The 24855-nt window shown below is 36.8% G+C and overlaps 2 protein-coding genes across 6 annotated transcripts in view; both read right to left on the bottom strand.

The window, feature by feature from the left end:
* Positions 1-277: 277 nt before the first annotated feature.
* Positions 278-6879, bottom strand: LOC306846797 (protein JTB-like). 5 transcript variants are annotated; one of them, XM_079380417.1, is made up of 7 exons: positions 6691-6863; positions 5531-5718; positions 5385-5425; positions 5200-5291; positions 2227-2306; positions 1886-2015; positions 278-326 (listed from the first exon to the last, which is right to left on the bottom strand). In XM_079380417.1, the coding sequence occupies exons 2-7, from the start codon at positions 5632-5634 to the stop codon at positions 315-317; spliced, it is 459 nt and encodes a 152-aa protein (XP_079236543.1). In that variant the 5' UTR covers positions 5635-5718; positions 6691-6863; the 3' UTR covers positions 278-314. The 5 variants fall into 5 exon arrangements, with proteins under 5 accessions (XP_079236543.1, XP_079236541.1, XP_079236542.1 ...); XM_079380415.1 differs by lacking the exon at positions 278-326 and having other exon boundaries at positions 449-2015; positions 6566-6879; XM_079380416.1 differs by lacking the exon at positions 278-326 and having other exon boundaries at positions 449-2015; positions 5531-5637; positions 6566-6872.
* A 4659-nt stretch (positions 6880-11538) lies between these two features.
* Positions 11539-24855, bottom strand: part of LOC306847439 (potassium voltage-gated channel subfamily KQT member 4-like) — a gene marked incomplete at both ends in the record, with an annotated part of 41085 nt that continues 27768 nt past the window's right edge. The window contains 11 exons of the mRNA XM_079381393.1: positions 11539-11742; positions 12948-13086; positions 13203-13334; positions 16594-16693; positions 17278-17504; positions 21787-21912; positions 22896-22984; positions 23131-23226; positions 23315-23425; positions 24174-24299; positions 24518-24693. Coding sequence (XP_079237519.1) covers positions 11539-11742; positions 12948-13086; positions 13203-13334; positions 16594-16693; positions 17278-17504; positions 21787-21912; positions 22896-22984; positions 23131-23226; positions 23315-23425; positions 24174-24299; positions 24518-24693 — 1526 coding nt within the window. The remainder of the gene's footprint in view (positions 11743-12947; positions 13087-13202; positions 13335-16593; positions 16694-17277; positions 17505-21786; positions 21913-22895; positions 22985-23130; positions 23227-23314; positions 23426-24173; positions 24300-24517; positions 24694-24855) is intronic.

Below are 24855 nucleotides of genomic sequence, written 5' to 3'. Positions count from 1 at the left end.
AAGTTCCCAGACTTTTTTTATTTTTTTGGCAGATGAACATTTACATCGCAGTAGTAGCCTACTTTCTGAGAGGCAGACAAACATTTTCTTACTTGAGACACATTTTAATGGTCATTATTTTAATGGGAATTAGATAATCCCAAGTCCCTCTGGTTTTTAAAACCCACTGTAGGAAACTCTGGGTTCAAGTCAATGTGTACACTTGAGCAAAAACGTGTGCAATTGAGAAATCTTTCTTACCATTTGTCTTTTTGTTCCTCTCCACAGTGTAACACAGCAAAGTTCTGTTCTGCGATGACACGTTCTCAGCATGGTCACATCTGCTCCTGTCCAAAAGGATCAAAGTGCAATCATTTCTTTTTATGGAGTTTGTGACCTCTTTTGTTTTTTTTACTTTCATCACACAATACATAATTATCATGACAGAATCACGCGACACAGACAAACTAGGGCAGACCATTCCTTTTCCCCCATTTATTCCTCAGTTCATCATCAACAGAGGACAGGAAATGTCACTCATCTTTCATAAAAATACACCTTTTACATTTTAAGTAGATCATTCAAATCAGTTATGGGACAAAGTTCAATCAAATTCACATGGCTTTCTTTTAAAATTGTGTAGTTAAAAAAAACACCAATCAGCCTTAATTAAAAGGCATTATTCTGTCAAACCAATCATAATGTAAATAAACTTATGGGGAAAAGTTAGAAATGTACATCTGTACCGAAAACCAGGAGAGTAAAGTCTTTCTGAAGATGATGGCACAAAATATCACCGTCAATAAACAAGATGCAGATCCAATATTGAATTGGCTGTGAAGTGCTTGCAAAATAAAAAAAATAATAATATAAAAAGGTGGTTTGGTTTCAATACATCTCATCCTCGTCATTTCAAGTCAAGCAGCTTTAACATACACTACAAAGCAGTCTTGCATATATCAGTCAGATATGAGTACAGAGCTGGTATTTTTGAGACTGACATTATGAACCAAGACGTTTGTTCACCAATTTATATAAAATATTTCTTTTGACTCAGGAGGGCAAAGACTGAAAGTAAACACCATAAATGAAAAAAATAAAACTTTAATAAAGAGCACCTACAAGTCTCTAAAGAATGTGTCAAAAACACTATAAAAGTATATACTGAAAATAAGGATTTAACAAACAGCAACTGAACATATAAGATTAATTAAATTACTGTTAATGTTCCAGGAAGAAATATGTCAATGTTAATGGATGGACGAGTGTGTCAGTTTGGAGAAAGTCAGGAAAAAGACATCTGTGAATTCATGAATGGTAGCGTGTTCCAAAATGAATGAAGCCAAATGAACAAACCCCAAACTTTTGATATTCACTGAAACTCACCCTGACTAACATAAACCCATTGTGATGAAAGAAAATCTTCTTTCAAGACTTTGACCATACAGTTCATTCTCGGCTTGAGAAAATACTTGATGTGCTTTTGGATTATTGAAAACATGCAACACACACCCATATTTTGTTCAACACACACCACCTTCACAGCATTTGAAAGAACAAGTATACGGAGATCTGTACATCTTCTGTTACAAAATAGGGACTAGACTCCTGTCTTGCATAATGTTTGCCAATTTGATGGGATGATCTTGAGATTCACATCTAGTTAGTTAAGTCCTGCACAGAAGCAGCATCCACAAGTAATGTCAGTCTGGGGAGTAAGAGCACATTGTGCCCATTCAGAGCTTTGTCTTTGTGCGTTCAGTAAGATGAAACCAGTGATAAAGTCTGGAAGCCTCCGTGAACTGTGGGGTTATGCCCTTAGCTGAGAGTTTATAACACCAGGCCACAGGCCCATTAACGTTTAGTACAGTCTGGTCTATTAAATAGACTCTATCTGTCGCCGAACCTTGTCCGAGGCTTGGCGGTCAAGTGAGCGTTGTCTAGCGACCACCAGTATTGCAAAGACAACAGTGAAAGCCAGCATTGCACCCTCAAATTTCCAAAAGAGATGTTCCTCCATTTTGGTAGAGCGACAGCTGAATGGAAAACAAAGAGAAAGAGTGTTAAGTTGTAGCTATTAGGATAGCAACGGTGACTCTTTTATTAAAAGTAATAAATTACCTGTGGGTTTAGAACATGCAGACAAAACAAAACGACTCAATATGCAAAATATGCATAAATGAATATGGTTGGAGAACCGGCTACAGTTATCCAAACAAAATATATATTTGGTGGAGAGCCACTCACCTCTTGTATTCATCCCTGTTAGATTTAGTGCAGTTGATCTTTTCTACAAATCCTGTTTGGCTGCAGGCTAGTATAGTTTTCTGTAAAAATGACAGCGGGTTTACAAGGTAAGCAGAGGAAACTTTTACATTAATTTGCAAAAGCTCTACTGCTGGAACAATCACAATTCATAAGCTATCAAGCACTATATTTGTATACCTTGTCTGTACATACATATACACAGTAATCAATATTTGATATTGTAAGAATTATAGAACCTCAGACACTTTGAACTTCTGAGATGGACACCACACACACAGTGCATTAACATACAGACATCTGTCTCCACATCCCACTGAGAGAAAATGCGGGAAAACGCCTCTCTGAAATATGCATCAGTTCCTTTTCATCCCCTTCCTTCCCCTCACCCATCCTTCCCTTCACTCAACTCATTGAATGGTCAATAGTAGAATGTAATGTTCTGCATTAATGCAAGTGATATTTACAGTCATGTTTGGTATGATCTGAATTGTCTCAGGGCGTCTGGTACAATGGTCTCATTCTTATAAGAAGTAAACTAAAAGGTAATACAGATCGTAAGAGTTCAGAGATATTTTGCATACTGTAGAGGGTGGGTCAGTTCCCAGTGCCTTTCATGCAAATTACCTTCTGTCCCAAAAGGTGTTAACTCGACTTGATCAAAGCAAATTACAATTGTTAATTCCTGTCTCCACCTCGGGGGGTATTGGTCTTGGTCTGAAGTACTTAAGGAAATGTTGCAAAAGGGTCGGGGCGATTCTGTAGCCAGAAGCCCGTAGTGTGGTATGTCTCAATACTTTACACTATGTATTTCTATAAAGTCAGGTATGCATCCTCTACTCATAGATTTATCTTTGAGAATTCAATGTTTTGTATTGATATGATTTGATCTCTTTGAATTGCTGTGTAATTGACATAAACATACAGTATTTACCTGACTGATAATAAATTGTTACATTTGACCTTATTCTGTTTTACTCTGTAATTATTGACTCTAGTAGATTACGTTGCATCCTTGTTAGAGACATGAGCAACCGAATGAACGAGTAAATATAAAGTCAAGAGTTAACTAGAATAATCAATTATCAGAAGAATACTAATTAGAAATAAACAAGCAATCAATTTGCATTTCAAGCTAAATACGAGGTCATAATAAAATGGAGTCAGATTAGAGTTTAACTTAAATTGAAGAACTTTGCACATTGAAAAGACCGAACACGCAGGAAACCTTCATCCACCATTGGACACCTTCTTTGGGCCAAATGTGTGGACCTTACAATATGGATAAACAAAGTTCATCAACGTTGTCCTAAGTCTAAGACAAGCATGCATTTTGGTTTAAGGACAATTTTATATATATACAAAATCGCATACAAAATAAAATTCTGTTTGCATATAATGTGTGTGCGTTCTGTTTATATTTATTATGCATACATAAATACACACACATACACTATATAGTTGAAAATATTTACGTCTATATTTAGATTCATATAATTTATATTATAAATAAATGTAATATATAAACAACATTTTTTCTGAAATATATACACATGCATGTGTGCTTATTTATTTTTACATAAATATACACAGTACACATACATTATGTAAACAAACTTATTTTGGATGTGATTAATCGCTTGACAGCACTAAACGGATATGTGTGTATATGAGTGTACACAATTTATACACTGAAGTTCTAGAATGTTACAAAATATTAATATTTTAAATAAATGCTGTTCTTAAGCAGCACAACTGTTCTCAACACTAATAATAGTAAGAAATGTTTCTTGAGCCCCAGATCAGAAATCATTAGAATGATTTCTAAAGGATCATGTGACACTGAAGACTGGAGTAATGATGCTGAAAATTCAGCTTTGCCATCACAGCAATAAATGACACTTTAAAATATATTAAAGGAGACATATTATGCCCCTTTTTACAATATGTAATATAAGTCTCTGGTGTCCCCAGAATGTGTCTGAGAAGTTTCAGCTCAAAATTCCCCATAGATCATTTTGAAAATGCCTATTTTGAGTGGAAGCAGAAACGCTCTGATTTTCATGCCTGTTTCTTTAAATCCAAATGAGCTACTGCTCCTGCCCCCTTTCCAGAATAAAGCTGTACCATTTCAGCTTGTACCGGCTAAAAACATCTGTTTTGGTTCTGATTATCATGTTTATCGCGCTGAAATCATGTGTTTTAAACCATATGAGTTTAAACTTCTGATATACGGTTTTCTGAGCGCACTGTCACAGCATGTGAGTAAACTAAGTTCTCATTCACACACAAGTTTACGTTAAAAACACACCAGTTACAAAAACAGTCAGTTATGTCTGTGAAGGTAAACAGCAGGGAACTAAATCGCATGATTATTTTAGATCTTTGTGGCAGCAGCATACAGTAAATAAATCAATAAATCCACTGCTCTCGTCTCCTCTGAGTCTGGGACTAAATCGTGTTCTGTGCTCGTCTGTGCAGCCAAAGGCAGAACAGTTAGCGTGTTTTGCTCAAGCTTTCACCATGGCATTAGAACTGGTACACCGCCGCCGCTTGCGAAATCAAAATGACGGCGCAGCGGATGGAAATTTACAGATTAAGGGGCGGTAATATTATAATGAGATCCCTTTGCCACGTCACCAAGGGAGCGAAATCAGACGCGCTCGTTTTTTCAGAAGCTAGCAGAAAAAGGCTTACTAAAACAAAGCTACTGGGTTAATCTTTTTCACGTTTCCTTGGTTGGTAGATGCACTGGGGACCCGATTATAGCACTTAAACCTGGAAGTGTCAGATTTTCATGATATGTCACCTTAAAATAGAAAACGGCTATTTTAAATTGTAATATTGTAAATAAATCAATGTGGCCTCAGTTAGCGTACAATACCTTTTTTTTATTACAAACATAAAAAAACTAAAACTTTTGAACAATTGTGTGTGTGTATACCCTGGCCTCACCGATTGCAAACCTTCGCATGCACTGCACTCTTTAGCCACCACAAACTCCTCCAGCTGCCAACATGGTGCTGTCACTGCCTTTGTCACCACAACTACAAAATAAAAACATAAGGACAATTACAAGTATATGAACCTAGTACACTTTAGAGAACAGTCTTTAATGAAATCCTGATTTTTGTAAGTACCTGCTGCCTTCTCATCGCTAAGAAGAGCTGCTCCAAACACTCTAGAAAAAAAGTTTAAACATGGAATGAATGAGCATGATTAAAGCTTAGTTTCACATTACACTGCATTAGAAGAAAAACACTTATGGCAATGGTCATTTTCTCACCTAAGAGACACTAAGCCCCAGAATAAAGCATGCAGTGCCAGGATCCGGGGTCTCAGACATGCCATAGGGATCCTACAGTCACTCTCCATCGCTCTGGTGCACATGCGCTTATATAGTAACACAACTGACGTTTACTGCCGGTTCATAGTAAAGTTTCATTCCTCAGAGCAGTAAAACTTCCAAAGTACCTACAAAGACACACGTGAAAAATGAAATGAATACACCGAACCTCATATAAACACTAAACTCACACTGTGAGGCTGATGATACACAGGACAACGTTTTGAGCAATGTTACTGGGCAACTTTGGGCAATGTTGCTGCCAACGAGCAACCAGACACTAAATTATCCAGGTAGAAATTTGGGTAACACTTTATTTTAAGGTCTCTTAACTAGTTGCTTATTAGAATGCATATTACTAGAATATTAGCCATTTATTAGTAGTAATTAAGCACATATTAATGCCTTATTCTACATCCCTAATCCTACCCAATACCTAAACTTAACAACTACCTTACTAACTATTTATAAGCAGCAAATTATGAATTTATTGAGGGAAAAGTCGTAGTTAATAGTGAATAAGTGTTCCCTTTTCTATAATTGTTACCCATTCTCAATGGGAAAGTGCCCAAGCAACATTGCTCAAAAAGCTGCCTCGTGTATCATCAGCCTGAGAGGCTATTTGAAGGCAACTAAATCTAGATGGACATAATCTTATTATCTAAGCTACTTACGCGATGAATCAAAACAAATAAAATGTTAAAGAAAACAGTAATAAAAAATGTATCACTTTTCTACTACAGTGGAAACTATGTTAGCAGAGAAGCTAAAAACACTAGTAGTTTAAACTAACGTTACAAAGAAGCCACACATGAAGTTACTGACAAAAAGTAGTAAACTACGTCAAAGCTACTTAAAATGTAATACCTATTTGATCAAATGATTAAATCAAAGCAGTGTTTACATCTAACTGGGTTTTGAGAACAGTCTTATAACTGAAAAACACCTACCGTTAAATCAACATAAATATCTTGCCTTTGCTCACCGTCGATTGTGGATACACACAGAAATACAGAAGTATTATCGCTGATGAGCTCCCGAGTCTCGTAAACAGAGAGAGTAAACATGGTCCACATCAGCAGGGAACACGCAGTACTCACCCCAAATCATATCACCCGAGAGGATCTCTGAAACACTTAACGGCCAGCGAGCATCGATCACTACATATAAACACGACTGTTACTTCTGAAGACACCGTATAAATGTCTTTATTTACAGAGACCTCTAGATAAGGGCCTGCCTGCCATAATGAACCGGAGAGGATTACGTCACAGGAGAATGTGGCTCTCAAATCAGATTTAAAGTGTATCGCCCTCCAGTGGATCGGCTCTCCATCGCCATGTCCGTATATCCTCTCGAAATGTATTTGTATGTATGCATGGATTTATTTATATTACATACAAAGTACTGAATCAAATCTCGTCTGCAAAAAAACTGTGTTTCAAAATTGGGATTTCCTCTTAACTTCACTTTTCTTTAAGTCTGGTCCCACTGTAAATATCTTAAACCATAAAAGTGCATTCTATAAATTTGAATTACGCACAAATTTAATAATTTGGTCTACATTTTGTGCTTGTAAATTAAAAAGTTAGTTTTTTGGGGGAAAGAAATCACTTATTTAGCATTGATGCATTAAACTGATTAAAAGTGACATTACTACAATTCTATTTATAATAAATGTTGTTCTTTTTAAATTTTTTATGAGTCTACACTATTCTTACAGTTTAGTTATATTAATATATGGTTATAGTAGCTGATAACCGCTACAGCTTTATTTCTTACTAATATAGTTTAACTCAACTGCTCATAAGATGCGCTTGTTGACAGTACATTTTTACTCTCACCAGCTAAAAATATATACAGAAGAGCGTTACATTATTGCAAATTATTTACATATCTGTTACACCCCTTTTCATAAACAAAATCTGGATTTATTAATTTTTTACAATCATGTCAGAGTTAAACATACATATTATAGATCAAGTTACCTCTCACATTAGCAGTTACCAATCATGTCAATGAGGAAAAAAGTATTACGTAATGCCTGAAGGTTCAGAGTTCTGTTTAAAGGTACAGAAAAGTTAGAGAGTGTGTGTTCAGGAAACAAGAACTTCTGAAAACAAGTGTTTGTTTTCAAATACAGTCCAGTAGAAACAAATGTGGTGAAAGAAGAATGAGATTTTCAAAATGCATATATTGGAATCTGTGAAGGTGCAAGAGAAAAGTAAATAGACAATTCTGCTTGAATTGTGTACTCCAGTTCTGTCCATTAGAATGATGAATGAATGCCATGACAAGTGGCCTAAACGATCTCTTAGGTCCACTGTTGACACATGGTCAGTGTGCTCGCGCTAAGTCAGTAAGACAGAGGAGTGCTGTATTCCCTACAATCCCCTCCATGCTGTCCATTAAGTGAACTGCATGTCATATAAAGCTGGAACCAGTCCCATAACTGCATGCATAGATATTAATGTTGAGATCATGCATCAATGCTCATCTTAATGACTCGGATTAATCTCAGTGCTCCCAGTTTACTCAATTCTTCAAAAATAGTGGCAAGTCTGTACATGGTTAAGGTCACGTGTGAGACACTATGAGAATCTTTTTTGTTCTTGAATAATCGGACAAGGAAAATAATGTATGATAAGTATTTCTTCATGCCGGATTGATCTTTGACCTATTGATCTTTAAGGGATGATGAATGTAGGCATTCACTGTGAGGTCATAACCTGGTGAAACATAACTTGGTGAAACCTAGTTGAATTAAAGGGATAGTTCATCCAATAATGACAATTCTGTCATCATTTACTCATACTTTTTCAAATGTGTATGGCTTTAATAGATCTTAGTGAGGGTAGCACTGTATTTAATTTTTGACAAGAATGAACAAGGCTTGAGGGATAGAAGTACAGTGTGTTCAATAGATTGGTCTGTTGTTTAACAACATACCGATTGTTCAACTGACGAAACATCTGTCTGAAAAAAAAAAACTTTTAGAAGACAAAAACACTATAGAAAAGTTTTGAAAGTTGCAAATTGTGAAAATTACATGATCTAGGACCATTGTAAAGACTACAAGTCTGTTCCTCACAATCTTGTATTCCAAATTTAAAGAGATGGATATGACTTTCTTCTTTAAAACAAACATAATCAGAGTTATATTAAAAAATGTCCTGGCTCTTCCAAGCTTTATAATGGCAATGAATGGTGGTTGAGATTTTGAAGGCCAAAAAAAGTATAAAAGTGCTCCCCACAGCTCCGTGAGGTTTAATAAAGGCCTCCTGAAGCGAAGTAATGCATTTGTGTAAGAAAAATATCCATATTTAAAACTTTATAAACCATAATCTAGGTGTAGTGTAAACTCTGGCGAGAATATGCTAGTCTTGTGAGAAGTTTTGTTTACAGCAAAGGAAAACCAGTCTTCTCTTGGCTTATATCAAAATCCTCCAACATTTTTCTATATAAATCCTCGTTTTGTACTTCTAATTTGTGACCGGTGTTTTGTTTTGCATTCTCCTTTGTGCTTCCGCATTCATCACTTCTCACCGGAGCTAATGCTTCACCTACATCTTTCGTCATCCGCTGAAACTCTCGTGAACGCACGTACGACAGTTAGCGGAAGCTAGAGATTACGGTTTATAAAGTTTTAAATATGGATATTTTTCTTACACGGATGCATCGCTTTGCTTCAGAAGGCCTTTATTAACCCCCCGGAGCTGTGTGGATTACTTTTTTATGATGGATGGATGCACTTTTTTGGCCTTCAAAATCTCAACCAACATTCACTGCCATTATGAAGCGTGGAAGAGACAGGACATTTTTTAATATAACTGATTGTATTCGTCTGAAAGAATAAAGTCCTATACAGCTAGGATGGCTTGAGGGTGAGTAAATCATGGGGTAATTTTCATTTTTGGGTGAACTATCCCTTTAATATGGCGTCTAACCTGATTAAGGTCTATAGCAGTGGTCAGCAACAGGTGGCCCGCGGGCCAAAAGTGGCCCCACAGCAATAATATCTGGCCGCGCTCATAGCCAGATTCTTTTGACAGCGGCTGGTTCTGAAATAGATCTGTCATGACAGCAACAGTTACTCCCAATCAGAGTATGTGAGCGGAGTGGAGTGATTGTTAAATGCTCAGAGCGCGGAGGGGAAATTGTTGACGCTCCACTTCACATACTCTGATCGGACACCGCCACACAAATGTGTAACAGCTCACTACCAGTTACAAAATACACTGTAACAGTCAGTCACAGGCAATTCTGGTTGCATTTTTCATCAATTAATATCTTAAATTATCCTTTGACTATGTTCTGGCCCGCTATCTAGTGGTGAATTTTTTTTGGCCCGATGCCAAACTTACTTGCAGACCCCTGGTATAGGGTCACATATGCTGTTTTGGACCCCATTGACATTGTATGGGCCACAGAGACATTTTCTAAAATATTTTTTGTGTTCCACAGATGGAAGAAAATGGACCATTTTCACAGACTGTGATGCCACATTTCCACTGCTATTATTATAATTCTAGCAATCTTCTTCAGACCAACGTAATCAATCTATTAAGATTTTTTTTCTGCTTTGGAAAGTCAGAATAACTACCATTCCTAAACTAAAACTACCATTGCTTTCATTCACCATTAAACAGAAGCCTCTACAACTATGAAGACTTCTGCTTTTGGAGAACCCTACACTGTAACAGTCTCATTTGGGGAGAAGATATAGACTACTTTTGACCCTCTTGTTTGTTTGCAGTTAGACTGATGCACATGCTGAATGAAGAGATGGGCTGCAAGGCAAAGAGGCTGAGGATCAGAGAGAAGGGCATATGAACAGCCTCTATAACTAACCCCACTAAATTAAAACAAACTTGTCTGAACTATTCAAACTATTAACATGCACTTTAATGCTGGCTATTTCATCAAAGAATATTTTTATTTATTTATTTGATTTTCTTATTTTTTTGCATGGTGGGCTTCTGAGAGATGATGCAGTGGCAGGGTGCTATCGCAGGAGAGGGATAAGCCAAATAAGCCAAAGAGATGTGAGAAGGAAACCTGAGGGTCTCACATTTTGAAGTTCCTTCCTTCCTGAAGTGGCAAGAGGAACCATGCAAGATCAAAATGACAGGAGATGATGCTTTGGTGGAAATACTGTCCATCAGTCTATCATGCTGTTCTTTATAGCAAACTGTGATGCCATTTTCTCAAAGTCATGTCAATGATAAATAAAGGAAAAGTACTGGATGCAGTACATTCATTAGAAGCTCAGCGACTTCTGGTGGCACAAGGAGTCTATTGCATCAGGCCAAAGTGTAAGGCCAAGGCCAAGAAAGAGAGTCCAAAATTCAAATTCAGTTCACAATGCCCTGATTTCTTAGAAGAAAAGACACAGAGAAAAATAGAATTGGCTATCAAAAACTCAACAAAACCAAGAAACTATATTTTGGCACAGAGACTTCCAGAAAGAAATACCATCAATGAAATGTAAAGGGGACAGTTTTGTAGCAGTCAAGAGATTCATCCCCACATATTTTGGAAGACTGATAAAAAGTGACAGTTGAAGACCACTTCAGATAAAACTCTGCCATCTACTGTAAGAAGTCCAAATGTTCGACAAAACCTAAATAATATCTTCATCGGTGTAAGAATATTTCTCTAAAACTTTCCTGAATCAGTTGAAATAAAGTAAAAAGAAGAAAGACTGTTACTACAGGCATGTTAAAATAAAAACCGGACATTCTGAAATATCAGGGCATAGTTTGCAAGGCAAAGTCTAAAAAGGTTGGCCAGAAGCCACCATCCACTGTGCAAAGGATGAATCCATGCAAGGATACAGCAGTTGTTTAGAGGAACTGTGCTAGGTTAATTTAGGGAGGTATTTAGCCTTTGGAAGAGTTGTCTTGATGCTACAGTCAGAGCGGGACTGCTGCCGGGTGTCTCTGGGGTCATTCCATGTTGCCACTGTCTGAGTGGGAAATATTAAGGGTATTTGCGGAGGGGAACAGGTCGCGTTGATCGGTGGGACTGTGGTAGTCAGAGGTCGAGTCAGGTTCCAGCAGGGACGACAGGGTGAAGTGGGACGAGCCCTTTTTCAGGCACTGCGAGTAGAAGTTTAGGAGCAGGTCCAGCTTGTTTTCGATTGACTGCACCTGAGAAGGGGATAAAAAGAGATTGTAGTCAGGCTACAACAACATCTAGTGTTATTTTATGATGAATCGATAATGTTCAGGAAATTAGTTTGGAATATTATTGAATATCAGCAGTTTTCAAAACCACAACTCTATTATGTGAAACAATCAGAATCAGAATCAGAATGAGCTTTATTGGCCAGGTATGTTTACACATACAAGGAATTTGTTTTAGTGACAGAAGCTCCACAGTGCAACAGAAAGACAGCAACAGGACAGGACACAGATAATAAAGAATAATATACAAATATACAAATAGGCAATGTACAAAATAGCAAAAACACAATATATAATATAGACAATTATGTGTGTACAGGTCTGATATGTACAAATTTGAAATGAAAAAATATGTATGTGTGGTTGGGCTGCACTATAAACACTACAGGTGATGAATTACTTCAAGTGAAAACTAAGCACACTTACACTAAAGATATCTTATTAAATTAATAATAAATAGCCTCTAAAAACTTTTTTGATTAGATGGAAAACAAGATTTGGTAGTGGTAGGTAGTTATTGGCATGCTAAATCTCAATTCAGATTTTGATATAAAATGAACTGAAATTCATTTACCTGTATTTATTTAAATACACTACCTTTTAAAAGTCTGGAGTCAGTATGATTTTTTATTAATACTTTTATTATTTACGGATGCATTAAATTTATTAAAAATAGTGATAGTAAATCAGTTATAATACATAGAAGGTTTCTATTAAAAAAAAACTTTTAAATGTTAAATAATTTTAAAGTATCATGGTTTACAAAATAAAAAAATACAAATAAATAAATTAAATTAAATGTAATATATTACAGAGCACAACAGTTTACAACACTGATAATAAGAAATGTTTCTTGAGCAGCAAATCAGCATATTAGACTGATTTCTGATGAATCATGTGACACTGAAGACTGGAGTAATGATGCTGAAAATTCAGCTTTGCATCACAGGAATAAATTACAATTATTTGCAATATATTAAAATAAAACCTTTTATTTTCAATATTACTTCCTGGATCTTTGATTGAATAAATATATAGGCGAGTTTAAGAGACTTCTTTTAATAAACATCAGTTCTATGAACGAAAGTGTAAAAAAAACTTACTGACCCTAAATCTTTAGAAAGATAGATATAGATAGATACAGATAGATATTAATATTCATAGCTTACCTGCTTCTCCACTTTCACCACGCGTCCCATCATGCTTAATTCATCCATCTGTTCCAGTTCAGGAGGAGTTTTCTCCCCTTTTTCAGGCCTAACTTTTTTATCTGATGGAATGGTACCTCGGCCTATGATCTGATCCACCCTTAAAACAAAAGTTTTTTTTAAAAATGAGACTTATTAGGAAATGCTTTTGTGTTAGGAGTGAAACCTGATTGTAGTAATGATGGCTTGTCTGACTTTTATTTATATTGATCAAACCTTGTCTGCAGGCTTTTGATTCTGCCCAGCATATCGAGGTGTCCAGCTGAATATTGCTCAATCACATCTTTCACATCATATGGCCGCAGGGTTTCTTTAAACTTCCTCTTGGCCACCAGGAATTTAAGAATCCTACATTCACGTGAGACACAAAAGCACATTAGAATGACCCGGAATCTAGGCAGAATGACGTGGAAGCCTCCCTGGCATTACAGGAAAAGATAAAACAGGAATACTGCAAACAAAAGCAAACAGCTGTTAAATAAGTCACAAGATTAATAATTGTAAGAAGATTAATTACAGAAAGAGGCCTTATCAATTACAAGAGTGACTCATACACAGTCAGCACAGAGAGAGAGAATACATCCCCCACCTCATGGCTGGTAATTATTCTGACGATGACACCTTCTTTACACAGAGGGAAAGCGTGTGCGTGTGTATTGTGTAATGTAACCTCCTAGGAACCGGGGGGGGAAAATCCACGTCACTGTACTGTAGTGTTTGAAGCATAAGATAAACAACAATCTTAAAACAGATTTATGCCTTATTGTGTGTACTCGCTAGAGGACAATCGAGAAAATCAAGAAAATTAAGAAAAAAGACAACTGTACAGTTATTTATTTTTTATTATTATATATTATTTAAGCTCATTTTCTTTTATACTGTCTCCCTTAAAACTTTGTAAAAACAAACTGTTTTGTACGAACACTAATTTTCCTATTTCATAATTTATTTTCTGTTTTATTATACAATTTTAAAATGGGTGTTGCCTATCTGATACATACTGTCCAATTTGTAGGCAACATGCAAAACAAAAATGAATGTTTTTTAATCTTCTCAAATTTCACAGTAATTTTGCACTCTTATGATAATTCAGTAAATCTCTGAGACTGTTCGTAGGCACAAGCAGCTGAGAATGTACTAAACATCACTGTATGCACCCGAGTATGAGCAGAGATGCCCTTGACCGCCACAGTGTTTCATTTTTCTCCTAAAGTGTTTTTATTTTCCCAGTTGTTAGTCAGAGACAGGTTAGCCCTCTCTAAAACAGCACTGATCCCTCTTATTATTGTCACAGTGCACTATCAAGCCCTGCTGGCTCAACAGAAAACAGAACATGGGCAAATAGATCCACTCAAACTGTCATACTCCGGTGATTTTCTAATCTCACTCACTGTGGTTATCCAGCAAAGCAAAGAGGATATCCTGTCTTTAGTAAAGAGGCATTTTATGTTGGGATAAGATTCAGTTACAGAGAGCATCTGTTCTCAGAATACATGCAGGAGAACCTTCCTTATCCTTCAGATTCATTAGCAATCAGCATGGGGGGGAAACCAAGCTTGGACAGAAGTCTAATGCTGGTCTAGTGCTGGTTAATTCTACATACTGAGGAGGACTATTTTTTTTTTAAGAGCCATTGTTTCACAGGAACAGCTTGCGTGTGCAACAGCAAATGTTGAGCTGTACATCTCTGCCCGGGTGATGGTGCAGTTTCAGTCGGATCTCAGAACACATCAACCTCCCCCACAGAAGAAACAAGTTTCTTGATGACTCTAGAGTTTAGGCTTTTTGCTGTCTGTATATGTATTTTTTTCCGACTTTTAATTTTGCAGGTAGCTGCATATTTTGCAGGGCGGGTCTCAGGTGTGGATAAAAGAGAGGGTAAGGAAAAAGAGAAGGAGAGAGGGAATGAAAAAAGAAATCCCATTTATTTCCATCCTCCAAGGGTTTCCTTAAAATGCTGACTTGCTCACTTGATGGCAATGCACTGTATGGGTGTATCATTATATGGTCAGCTTTAGAATACCCCAGTCCACAGAAGCATTTGAGATGGAATCTCTAAGAATAGCTGCATGAACAAATATCAGCCTTCATAATTTATCAGAGGTAGGGATAAATGAAAAATTGTGAGTATAGAAAATATTTTTTTGTGATCAAGCAGACCTAATTCATGGAAATCATTCGAACGCTTTTCGAGATGTGCTCACTCAAAACCAGGAAAATAAATGACATAAAATAAAATATTCAATTTTCAATAATTATTACATTATAAACTGTGCAGAAAGTAACTCAAAGTTTATTTGAGGGAAATCTGGTTTTAGAGCATTCTACATTCTTCTGTCCTGAATAGTACGCTGTACACATTTGTGCAGCAGAACATTGATAAACTGTGGCCCTTCCACAAAAGTGAAACCTCAGCACTGTGGTGAAGCTAAAATTTGCCTGTTCCTTAAGGACATCAATCTTATTGAGGGCTCTTATGTAAAACACAGAATCTTCTTTCCCAGATAACAGGAAATGATGCACCTGTGAGTATGTACACACCTGGAGCTCTGCTTTGAGAATCTGTTTGGGCAATGCGACCTAATCACCCATGGTATACTGGTCAGGACGAAAGGCTAGAGGATGAGATTGTTCTCAGAAAGTATGACATTCACAGGTGCAGTATGGTGAAGTGAGGTGAAAATATGAGATTTATGCATTTCTACATATGGGTGATTCGTCTAATATATGCACATTTTTGAAACTTCTTTAAACTGTTTCTTTTTTTGTTAAAACATTTATCACATGTCCTGTTATAAAGATCTGATAACGGCCTGAACTGCTTTTCGATGTGATCGACCAGGGTTCGAACGCGCCTTTTGCCAAACTTTTTTTCCCTCTCTTTCAAATCTCATATCACATCAGAGAGGCATTTATTTTCAATAAAAATGAAGGAAGTAATCAAAGCTGAAAATAAAGTATCGGTAGGTGCAGGGAGGGCTTTATTGTCCCAACAAAGTGGCATCCATTTAATAATTTGAATTAAAATGATCATTTACACTCATTGTAACACTATTATTGCATACTGTTTTATAATGTATCCTGCTATTTTAACATAGTGTAAATAGAATCTATCGCTGCTGCCTAAATATAATATTTCAATACCCCCAAAAGTCGTTTTTCTTTAAATTCATCCATGTGGACACCAATGTCCCCCTAACTGAAGAATCACCCATAACATCCTGTACTCAATGAACTAGGAGCTTGCTGCACTGACCAATCATAGAGAGGCCACTCGCTTCTCAGTAAGAACTTGACAATATTTTTAGAACATCTTCTATTACATTCTGCTTGTTTAAGCAAGAAGTAGGAACCACAACTGAAGGTTGCCATACCCTCTATGAGTCTAACCCCGCTTTGTCTCCATAATGGTCAACTGATGTAATTGCACCATGAAAAGGTCATGGCTGACGGAGCAGATTCTATACTGAGGTCCCTTTTGCAAAAGACCAACTGTTCATTCAAACTGAACGGCATGCAAGGTGACATTATCTGAGAATACTTGGTCATTAAGTGAACTATAGGACTCTGTAGAGCTCTGTGGTGGTGTTTTCAACCCCTGACTCACCTAACAGCACGAATTAGGGTCTTCACTGCTGGTATCACATCCTCCATGGCAACATCAGAGTAAGATTTGTCCTCAGTGTACTCCTCTCCAACTCCCTCCACTATGAGAGATCAGTCCGTAATGAGAAGAGCAAAACGTACACTACCGTTCAAAAGTTTGGGGTCAGTATGATTATTTTAAAAAGAAATGTATACTTCTATTTAGCAAAGATTCATTAAATTTGATCAAAAGTTATCAAAATTATATGGCAAATAAATTATGTTCTTTTGAACATTCTTTTGATTAAAGAATGTTGAAAAAATGTATCACGTTTTCCACAAAAATACAGCACAACTCTTTTAAACATTGATAATATTAAGAAATGTTTTTTTGAGAACCAACTCAACAGGATCAAGTGACACTAAAGACTATAGTAATGGCTGCTAAAAATTCACTTTCCCATTAAAGGAATAAATTGCATTTTCATATATATTAAAATTAAATACAGTTATTTTAAATTGCAATAATATTTCCACAATTTTGCGGTTTTTACTGTATTTTTGATCAATTAAATGCAGTCTTGGTGAGCATAAAAGACTTTGAAACAACACTGAAAAACCTTTCCGACCTTGAACTTTTGAACAGTAGTTTATGTTTTTAAATATGTATTTGTATAAAGTTAAACATATGGACCGAGATAGCTACCATCTGCAGCAGGACGTGGTTTTAGGCGGAGAGAGGTACGGAATCGAGTCCGATCATTGAAGCTCCAGCTCTTCTGGACCTTGCTGGGGCTGGTGGCTTCAGGAATGTTCTCCGTGCTGGGGGTGCGCCGAACATTACCTGGGGGTAAAGGAGAAGCCTTGCTCCGGATAGCCTGAGAGGAGCGTGAATTGTTCATCCTAATGCGGTCACGGAAGCCCATCTTCCCACTGGCAAGAAAATTAGAGGAATTGTCTGATTTGGTGACAAACAAGGAAATTAATCTTTTTTCAACATGTTCCATAATGTAAAACATTTTATTCAGAGACTATGATTGCTTATGTAAGAATACATTTCAATGAAGACAAACAGACAAAAGGGTTAGAAAACAGACAGAGCTATCAACAGGTGATTAGTTTAATTTACATGGTAATGTTGACACCACACAGAAGGAAAATGGCTAATCGAAGATATGTTGCCCTGTGTGAGCATCACATAATGTCATGGTTTACAAGAAAAATAAAATAAATATTGAAAAATTTAAATATTGCCGGGACAGCTTGTGCTAGCTGGAAAACACTGCAAAACAACAATTTTCTAAGTATTGTCTTTTTTTTCCACTAAAAAAATGAATGTCAAGATTGCTTTTTTCTTACTCCTTTCTTTACAAATATTTTTTTTCTTGTTTCAAACATATTTTCAAGACAAAATTAATGCTTTTTTGCAGTACACCACTTTCAGTAAAAGGATCTAGTGTCACACTAGCTTGAACAAACTGTTAGAACGCATGAAAATGTTTATTTGTATTATTATTTAAAAAGTTAAGAAAGCATAGCAGATATTGAGCTAAATGTCTTGAGTTGAATGAGGGGTGATAGTGTATTAACCTGTAGCATGCCATCAAAAGGAGCAACAGTAGAAATGCAAGAGCACTCTTTGAATCCATGGAACCAAGCACAAGCATGCTGAAGTGGTTATTTATAGCTGAAACATTTTGTTAACCATACTAAACCCATAACTTCATTGAAAATAATGACATTTTTTTTTTTAAACTAATAATTGATGAAAACATGCTAGAAAGTAAGATTTTCTCCAGTCATCATTTCAGCTTTTCACAAGGCGCTTAGCCCCTGCATATTGCCATTCTAAACCCACTTTTAACGTTTTACACTTGAAATTTAGAAGCGGTGTCAGCACCACTTTTACCCGTATGAACCCCTGCTCCGGAGCAGGTTTAGCAAACATGCACAGTGTGAAACAATTCAGTGTTAGAATGTTATGACAGCCAATCATGTGCCTCATTTTCATATGCTTTGGACGGTCATGAAAATATTGCGCGCAGTATAAACAGTCGTCTCAGTGTTTTAGCAGAAAATATTGAATGGTGACGGAAAATGCGTGAATTGTAGTGAACGAGAGACTATTCTATTCTTACCTTTATAGTCCGAAAGGTGCATTCAGAAAAAAAAATTGATAGTAATCTGCTTATTGAGGATGCGCAATTCTAGAGCATTTATGTAAACTGGTCACGTGCTGCATTCGTTTAATAAATGACACTGACACAGCGAATAAGAACATTATCCTAGGATTTACGTACAGTGTGAAACCTCATTTTATGATTAATTGCTAACCCCGGGTAAATTATGAGCAGTGTGAAACATGAAGCAACGTAACCTTGGGTTTAGAATAACCCAGGGTTAATTATTTAAAGTGTGAAAAGCCTTGAATTCAATTATTGTTTCAATCTCATGCACATAGAGGTCACAAACCTCATGCACACTGCACTTACTTTGTCAAGCGCAGAATTGAGCAACCCACAAATCTACATAAGATTAGGCAACATTTAGCATACAAACACATGCTTAAACACATTAAAATATTGAAAGATCTCAGTCTAAGCATGACTCGTACATGCAGACCTCTCCTACAAAATGTTTAACAGCTCTGAAGAATTTTTGATATTCCTGCTTCCAAACGCTACAAAATGCCATTAGTGATTTAGCCTCATTAAGTAAAAGTAACATGCGTATTGAAATAAACCATGAAGAAAAGTTATTCAGGTTTTTCATTACACCCGACGGCATGGTTTATCTTTGCCCTGTGAGCTCATGCAGGCCTCATCTGTGTGCATTCAGCAGAGATATACAGTACTCTGTTCTCTGGTCAGCCTCTCACAGATTAAAGGGCAGATAACTGAGAATATTGAGCTAGTGCAGCCTTTGTCTTTCACAGTTTACGAAGAATGTAATCCAGTCACGTTGACTATGAATTTCTCTTCACATTATGAACGAGGCATTACGAATCTCCCAGAATGGGTCGAGCTGCACTGGATCAGTAAGTCTCAGAGAGTTTCAGACATCAGGGGTGGGACGGATCGTGCCCAGTGTGCACAGGCACATCACAGATGGATACCTCTGCTTACTGCCAGTATGAATCCGGAAGAAACCCCTCTTTTTAGGTATGAGCTGACTGAAGAGACACACAAGGCAGAGGGAGGGATTTGTGAGGGGTCGTGAGGGGGTTAGTCGGCTGTGCCAGGACACACGTGTTACACTTGTTTTTAGTGTGCAAGTAAGTAAGTACTATGTAAGTACAACTTCTTGTAAGCGGAAATGGATTCATCTCTCTCTGTTAGCGTATCTTAACATAAAAACTTAAATTCAGATTTTAAATTTAAATGAATAATTCATCCAAAAATGCAAATTCATTCCTCTTTATTTCAAAACTAGTATGACTTTCTTTCTTCTGTGGAACACAAAAGGAGATGTTTTGATAAATGTCCTTGCTGCTTTTTCCCTATACAATTAAAGTCAATGTGGACTTCCTGTTGAAAAAACCCCAGCATATGCTGGTTAGGTATGTTTTGAACCATCGCTGCTGGTTTAAGCTGGTCCTTAGCTGGTCATGAGCTGCTAAGGACCAGTTTAAACCAGCTCAAACCAGCAGCGGTGGTTCAAAACATACCTAACCAGCATATGCTGGGTTTTTTTCAACAGGGCTGTGCGGTCAAGCTCTAAAAATGACAAAACACATCATTAAAAAATAGCATAAAGTAGCCTAATATGCTATATTTCAAACCATAATATACAGGTTTGTGTGAGGAACAGGCCAAAATTTAAGCCGCTACCTACTTAAATATTTCTTTTCATCGATGTATTCGAATCTCATAATTTCTAAAATATATTGTACAGCTTCAGAAGACTTGGAATATAACACATAAGTTGTATGAACCGATGTTATAGTGCTTTCACTTTGTTTTCTTGACAGCTCCAGCCCCCATGTACTCTTATTGTAAATATTGCTTAATATCTCTTTCTGTGTTCCACAGATGAATGAAAATAACACCGGTTTGGAGCAACTTCAAGCTCACTATTAGTTGTGGACAATAACGTGCACTTCAAAACAAAGTGTAACTCAGTAATAATTGGAGAAATAAGTGTTTCTTGAGAAAGGGTCACATTCACACACATTCAGGATTCAGGATCAGCACATGCAGCCTTTCAGCACATCTCGGTTTTTTTTGTTTTTTTTTGCGCTGAAATGAAAAACTGCCCCAGGATCAGTTGAAAGAGCTCCAACATGTGCAACTTATAGGTGTGAAAGGTAATTCAGGAAAAGTAGAGTGAGAAAGTCGAGGCAGGCAGGGATGAGGTGGCATGCAGATACCGGCATGTGAGGTTATTTGATTAGATTTCAATGCATTTGAATGCAGCTGGACCATCGTTGCATCTAAAACCCGGTTAATCTGTATCATCATCGTCACTCTAAATAAAAAGCACCTCAAACTGTAAACACAGCACGGCCAACGACACTTCCCATTGGGCGAAATACAGTCCTCTCAAAAGCCTACCACAAACCTGCATGGAACGTCTGTCCTCCTGAAAACGTGAATGGATGGAGTGATGGCAGAGAGATGAGGAGGAGAGGAGGAGAATGGAGAAGTTGAACGAAGGGGTATGAAGATGGGTTGTGAGACACACTGAAAGGTCAAAGGGTAAAGAGATAATGCTCGCACAAAAATGTGTGCAGGCATTAAAACACACACACACACACACATATATACACACACACACACACACACAAAGGCCATTGGCCATTGTAAAGATCAGCATTAGATAGGTGATCAACCATGGAGATTTTCAGTTATATTTAACTACTATTTAAGTTTTTTACCCTCAAAATTCAAAACAATCTACCATAAATCAAAGAGTACAACTTAATCACATATCTGATACATCTTTCAATGTCCCAGTATAGATGTGTATTAGTATCAGCACAAAAAACAAGACAAGAAAACACAACAAGTATAACTACTGCAGCAGCATTAACTGCAGCTTATTGGAGTGTCAGGTGTTGAACTTCCTGTAAACAACTTACATACTGACAAATGCTTTAAGTAATGACCTGAGACTACACTATGGTATGCTAGTATGTAAATTTAACTGTATTACTGTAAATTGCAGGGAAGAGTTAGTGTCCTCTAGAAGAGAGTTAAACTGGACAGTGTCGTACCTGTCCCCAGACAGGTAGGGGGAGCTATACGGCCGGAGCCCCGACAGCAAGGTGTGGTAGGAGTTGTGAAGAACCTTCTTGGTGCTACGCTGCCGTTGGAGATGACTGAACAGTAATGTCAGTTCTCTGACCCATAAGCAAAAAATAAAAATAATAAAACATGATAAAGAAACAAAACAAAACAAAAAAGAAAAGAAAACAGTTGCCAAACAAACAAAAGACTAAAAATGGCAAATTAACAATTAAAACACTTTAAAAAGACAGGGACAATTCAGTTTTAAAAAATATTTAGATTTTACGTCTAAGCAATGTTAAACATAAATACAAACTTCCCTGTCATTTTAAATGAATGACAATTAGTCTGATTAATTCATACAAAGAAGAATGCATGTGGGATAAATATTATTAAGGGAAAAATAGAAATATATTATGAACAATCCAAAAAATGTGGAACACTGAGATGCTTTTATGGGACTTAAATCATATATTGAATACCAATTATTGAACCAAAAAACTGTGTAAAATTGTGAAAAAAATTGTGAGTTTCAAAAATATTTTACACAGGATCTTTATGCACTGTAAAATGACTTCTTATTGTTTAATTAGTGTTACGTCTACAAATACGTATAACTCTCTAAAACAAATTCAGATATGTGAACTGTTTTCAGAGAAAGTATAAAATGCTGGTTACAATTTCTATTTCTCCACATTTTTTATCCCACATTAACTGGGACCAAAATGAAATCTCACGTAACTCATGAAAACTAATGTCATAATCTTTGCTTTCAGAACATGCAAAAAATTAATGTTGCCGATGAATAAAGCAAAACCATAAAAGGAACTGAAAAACTATCAATTAAATCATGATTTCTGGGTCAAAGTACCACTTCTAATTAAAGTGAAAGGGATTTCATAATAACATTGTGTGCGTGTGCAGGGAGGATTCATTGACTGTGTGTTTATCATGAATACAAATTTTTTGACTAATGCTATTTGGGATATTTTGAACCCCTTCATTTTGAAATCATGACCTCGAAACGGCAAAGCCACCTGTCAGTAATATCAGTTACACACAATGCCAGTTCAACTCCGTTACAGGCCATACTTACCTGAAGGACGGCAGCATACTGTTATAGAAATACCAGGTGGCTGTGAGATATGAGTGCTGAGCATCTGTAGAGTAGAGACGCCATGCAGCCTGGGGAGACAACACGATACAGCACAGCACAAGATGACACACACAGACGTACATGTACACAACACACAGAACATACACATATTTGGACGTGGAAATAGGAATCGTGATTGTATTCACGCCAGGTGTGTTGCTGACTGAGCAGTTACCTGTATGAGGTTGGCAGCGGGAGTCCTCCTCTTCTCAAAGTGTTTCTGCCGGTGCTGCTCCTGCACTTTCAGAGCAAAACCTGAACCCAGAATGCCCTTAAAGAAAGGACAGGGGACCATTAGATGGTTTGGGATCGGTGGGAAAAGAAATGTCACTGGCCTAAAAATCAATGGCAGTACTTACAGCCGGCAGGGCAAAGAAGGATACTCCCAGCAGGGCAAAACAAGCTGCTAAAAGCCGACCTTGCCAGGTGTGTGGCGTCTTGTCACCGTAGCCGATCGTAGTGAGGGTGATCTGGGTAAAAACAATGGAGGTATAAATAACATATAATACAAATAATGCTTTTTCCGTCTAATTTCAAAATTTCGAAATCACAGAATATGTTAATCAGTTTGAAGTGCATTGCAAGGTCAGGAAAATCAACAATTTGCTGAAAAGAAAAGCTTAAGGCAGTGCCAGTAACAACAAAATAAAATACAAAATATTTTATCAACTGAAATAAAACTACAAATAAAAATGAATAAAACTTCAATAAAAAAATACATTTAAAATGAATGACTCCAAAACTTATTAAAATATAATAAAACGTCAGCTTTTATACAGCTTTAAATTAGATTATAAAACCTTTACAACCTGCCAGCACTGAACGTGAAAATTCTACTTCACAGCAATAACATTAGAACTTTGACTATGAACCATAAAAAACATTTAACGCATTAACTTTAATGCAAAAAAACACACAAAAAATATGAAGTTGACATTTCTGAAAGATATGAAAATTTCAATATGAATACAGTTTTTTTTAACTATAATAGCCCTGACTTGAGTCCCACTGTGGGAGAAAATCATTTCTAACTCAGCAGATTCAGGGTATTATTCAGCAATCAGTCTATTAGAGGCAGAAGTATAATCCCAGTAGAAATCAAACAAAATAGCTGCAACATCAATTCTCACAAAGCTATTCTGAGCTAGGGAACTGACTGAGAGAACACAACTGAAGGCAGGGACACGGGTCATTAGTTCAGTCGAGGGCTGTACTTACTGTTCCCCACCAGAGGGAGTCAGCATAAGTGGAAAACTCTGGGTTATCCTCTTTCTCAGCCAAATAGACCAAGAAAGAGGCAAATATCAGCACCAGGAAGCCAATGTACCAGGCTGTAATCAGCTCCTGAAACAGAGGAAAGTAAAAAAAAAAAAAAAAAAAGTGGACAATGGAAAGCTATAAAAAGAGTATTTCAGAAGATTTTATAACACTTAACTGGAGAACTTTGTATTGTATTGGATTATATAGCCTATATGTTTTATAAGTTAAAACATGATTTAAACAAATGTCACAGTGACATTATATTGAATCATCCTGTGATGGATTAGCATGTGTGGCGTCACCTTGCTGTGAGCGTACACCACGGAGCCCAGCAGCTTCCAGGTTCCTCCCCGGCGGTCCATGCGCATCATGCGCAAGATCTGCAGAAAACGCATGCTGCGCAGAGCAGATGTGGCGAAGATGTTTCCCTGTGTGCCCGCTGCTATCACTGCCAGCGATGCCAGAAAGACAATGAAGTCTACAAAATGAAAAAACATAGATGACAAGAACAAAAAACAGAAGAGGAGAAACAAAGAAAATAGAATATTTAAATGCATTTATTAAAAAAATATTTAAATGCATCTTATTCCACTAATATAGAGCAACAAACAATCTTTTTTTTTTGCAAGACATCTACTGA

The sequence above is a fragment of the Barbus barbus genome (assembly GCF_936440315.1).
Source record: "Barbus barbus genome assembly, chromosome: 27".
Taxonomy (NCBI): domain Eukaryota; kingdom Metazoa; phylum Chordata; class Actinopteri; order Cypriniformes; family Cyprinidae; genus Barbus; species Barbus barbus.
Note: the sequence above shows the minus strand (reverse complement) of the source record. Positions and strands in the feature narration are given on the sequence as shown.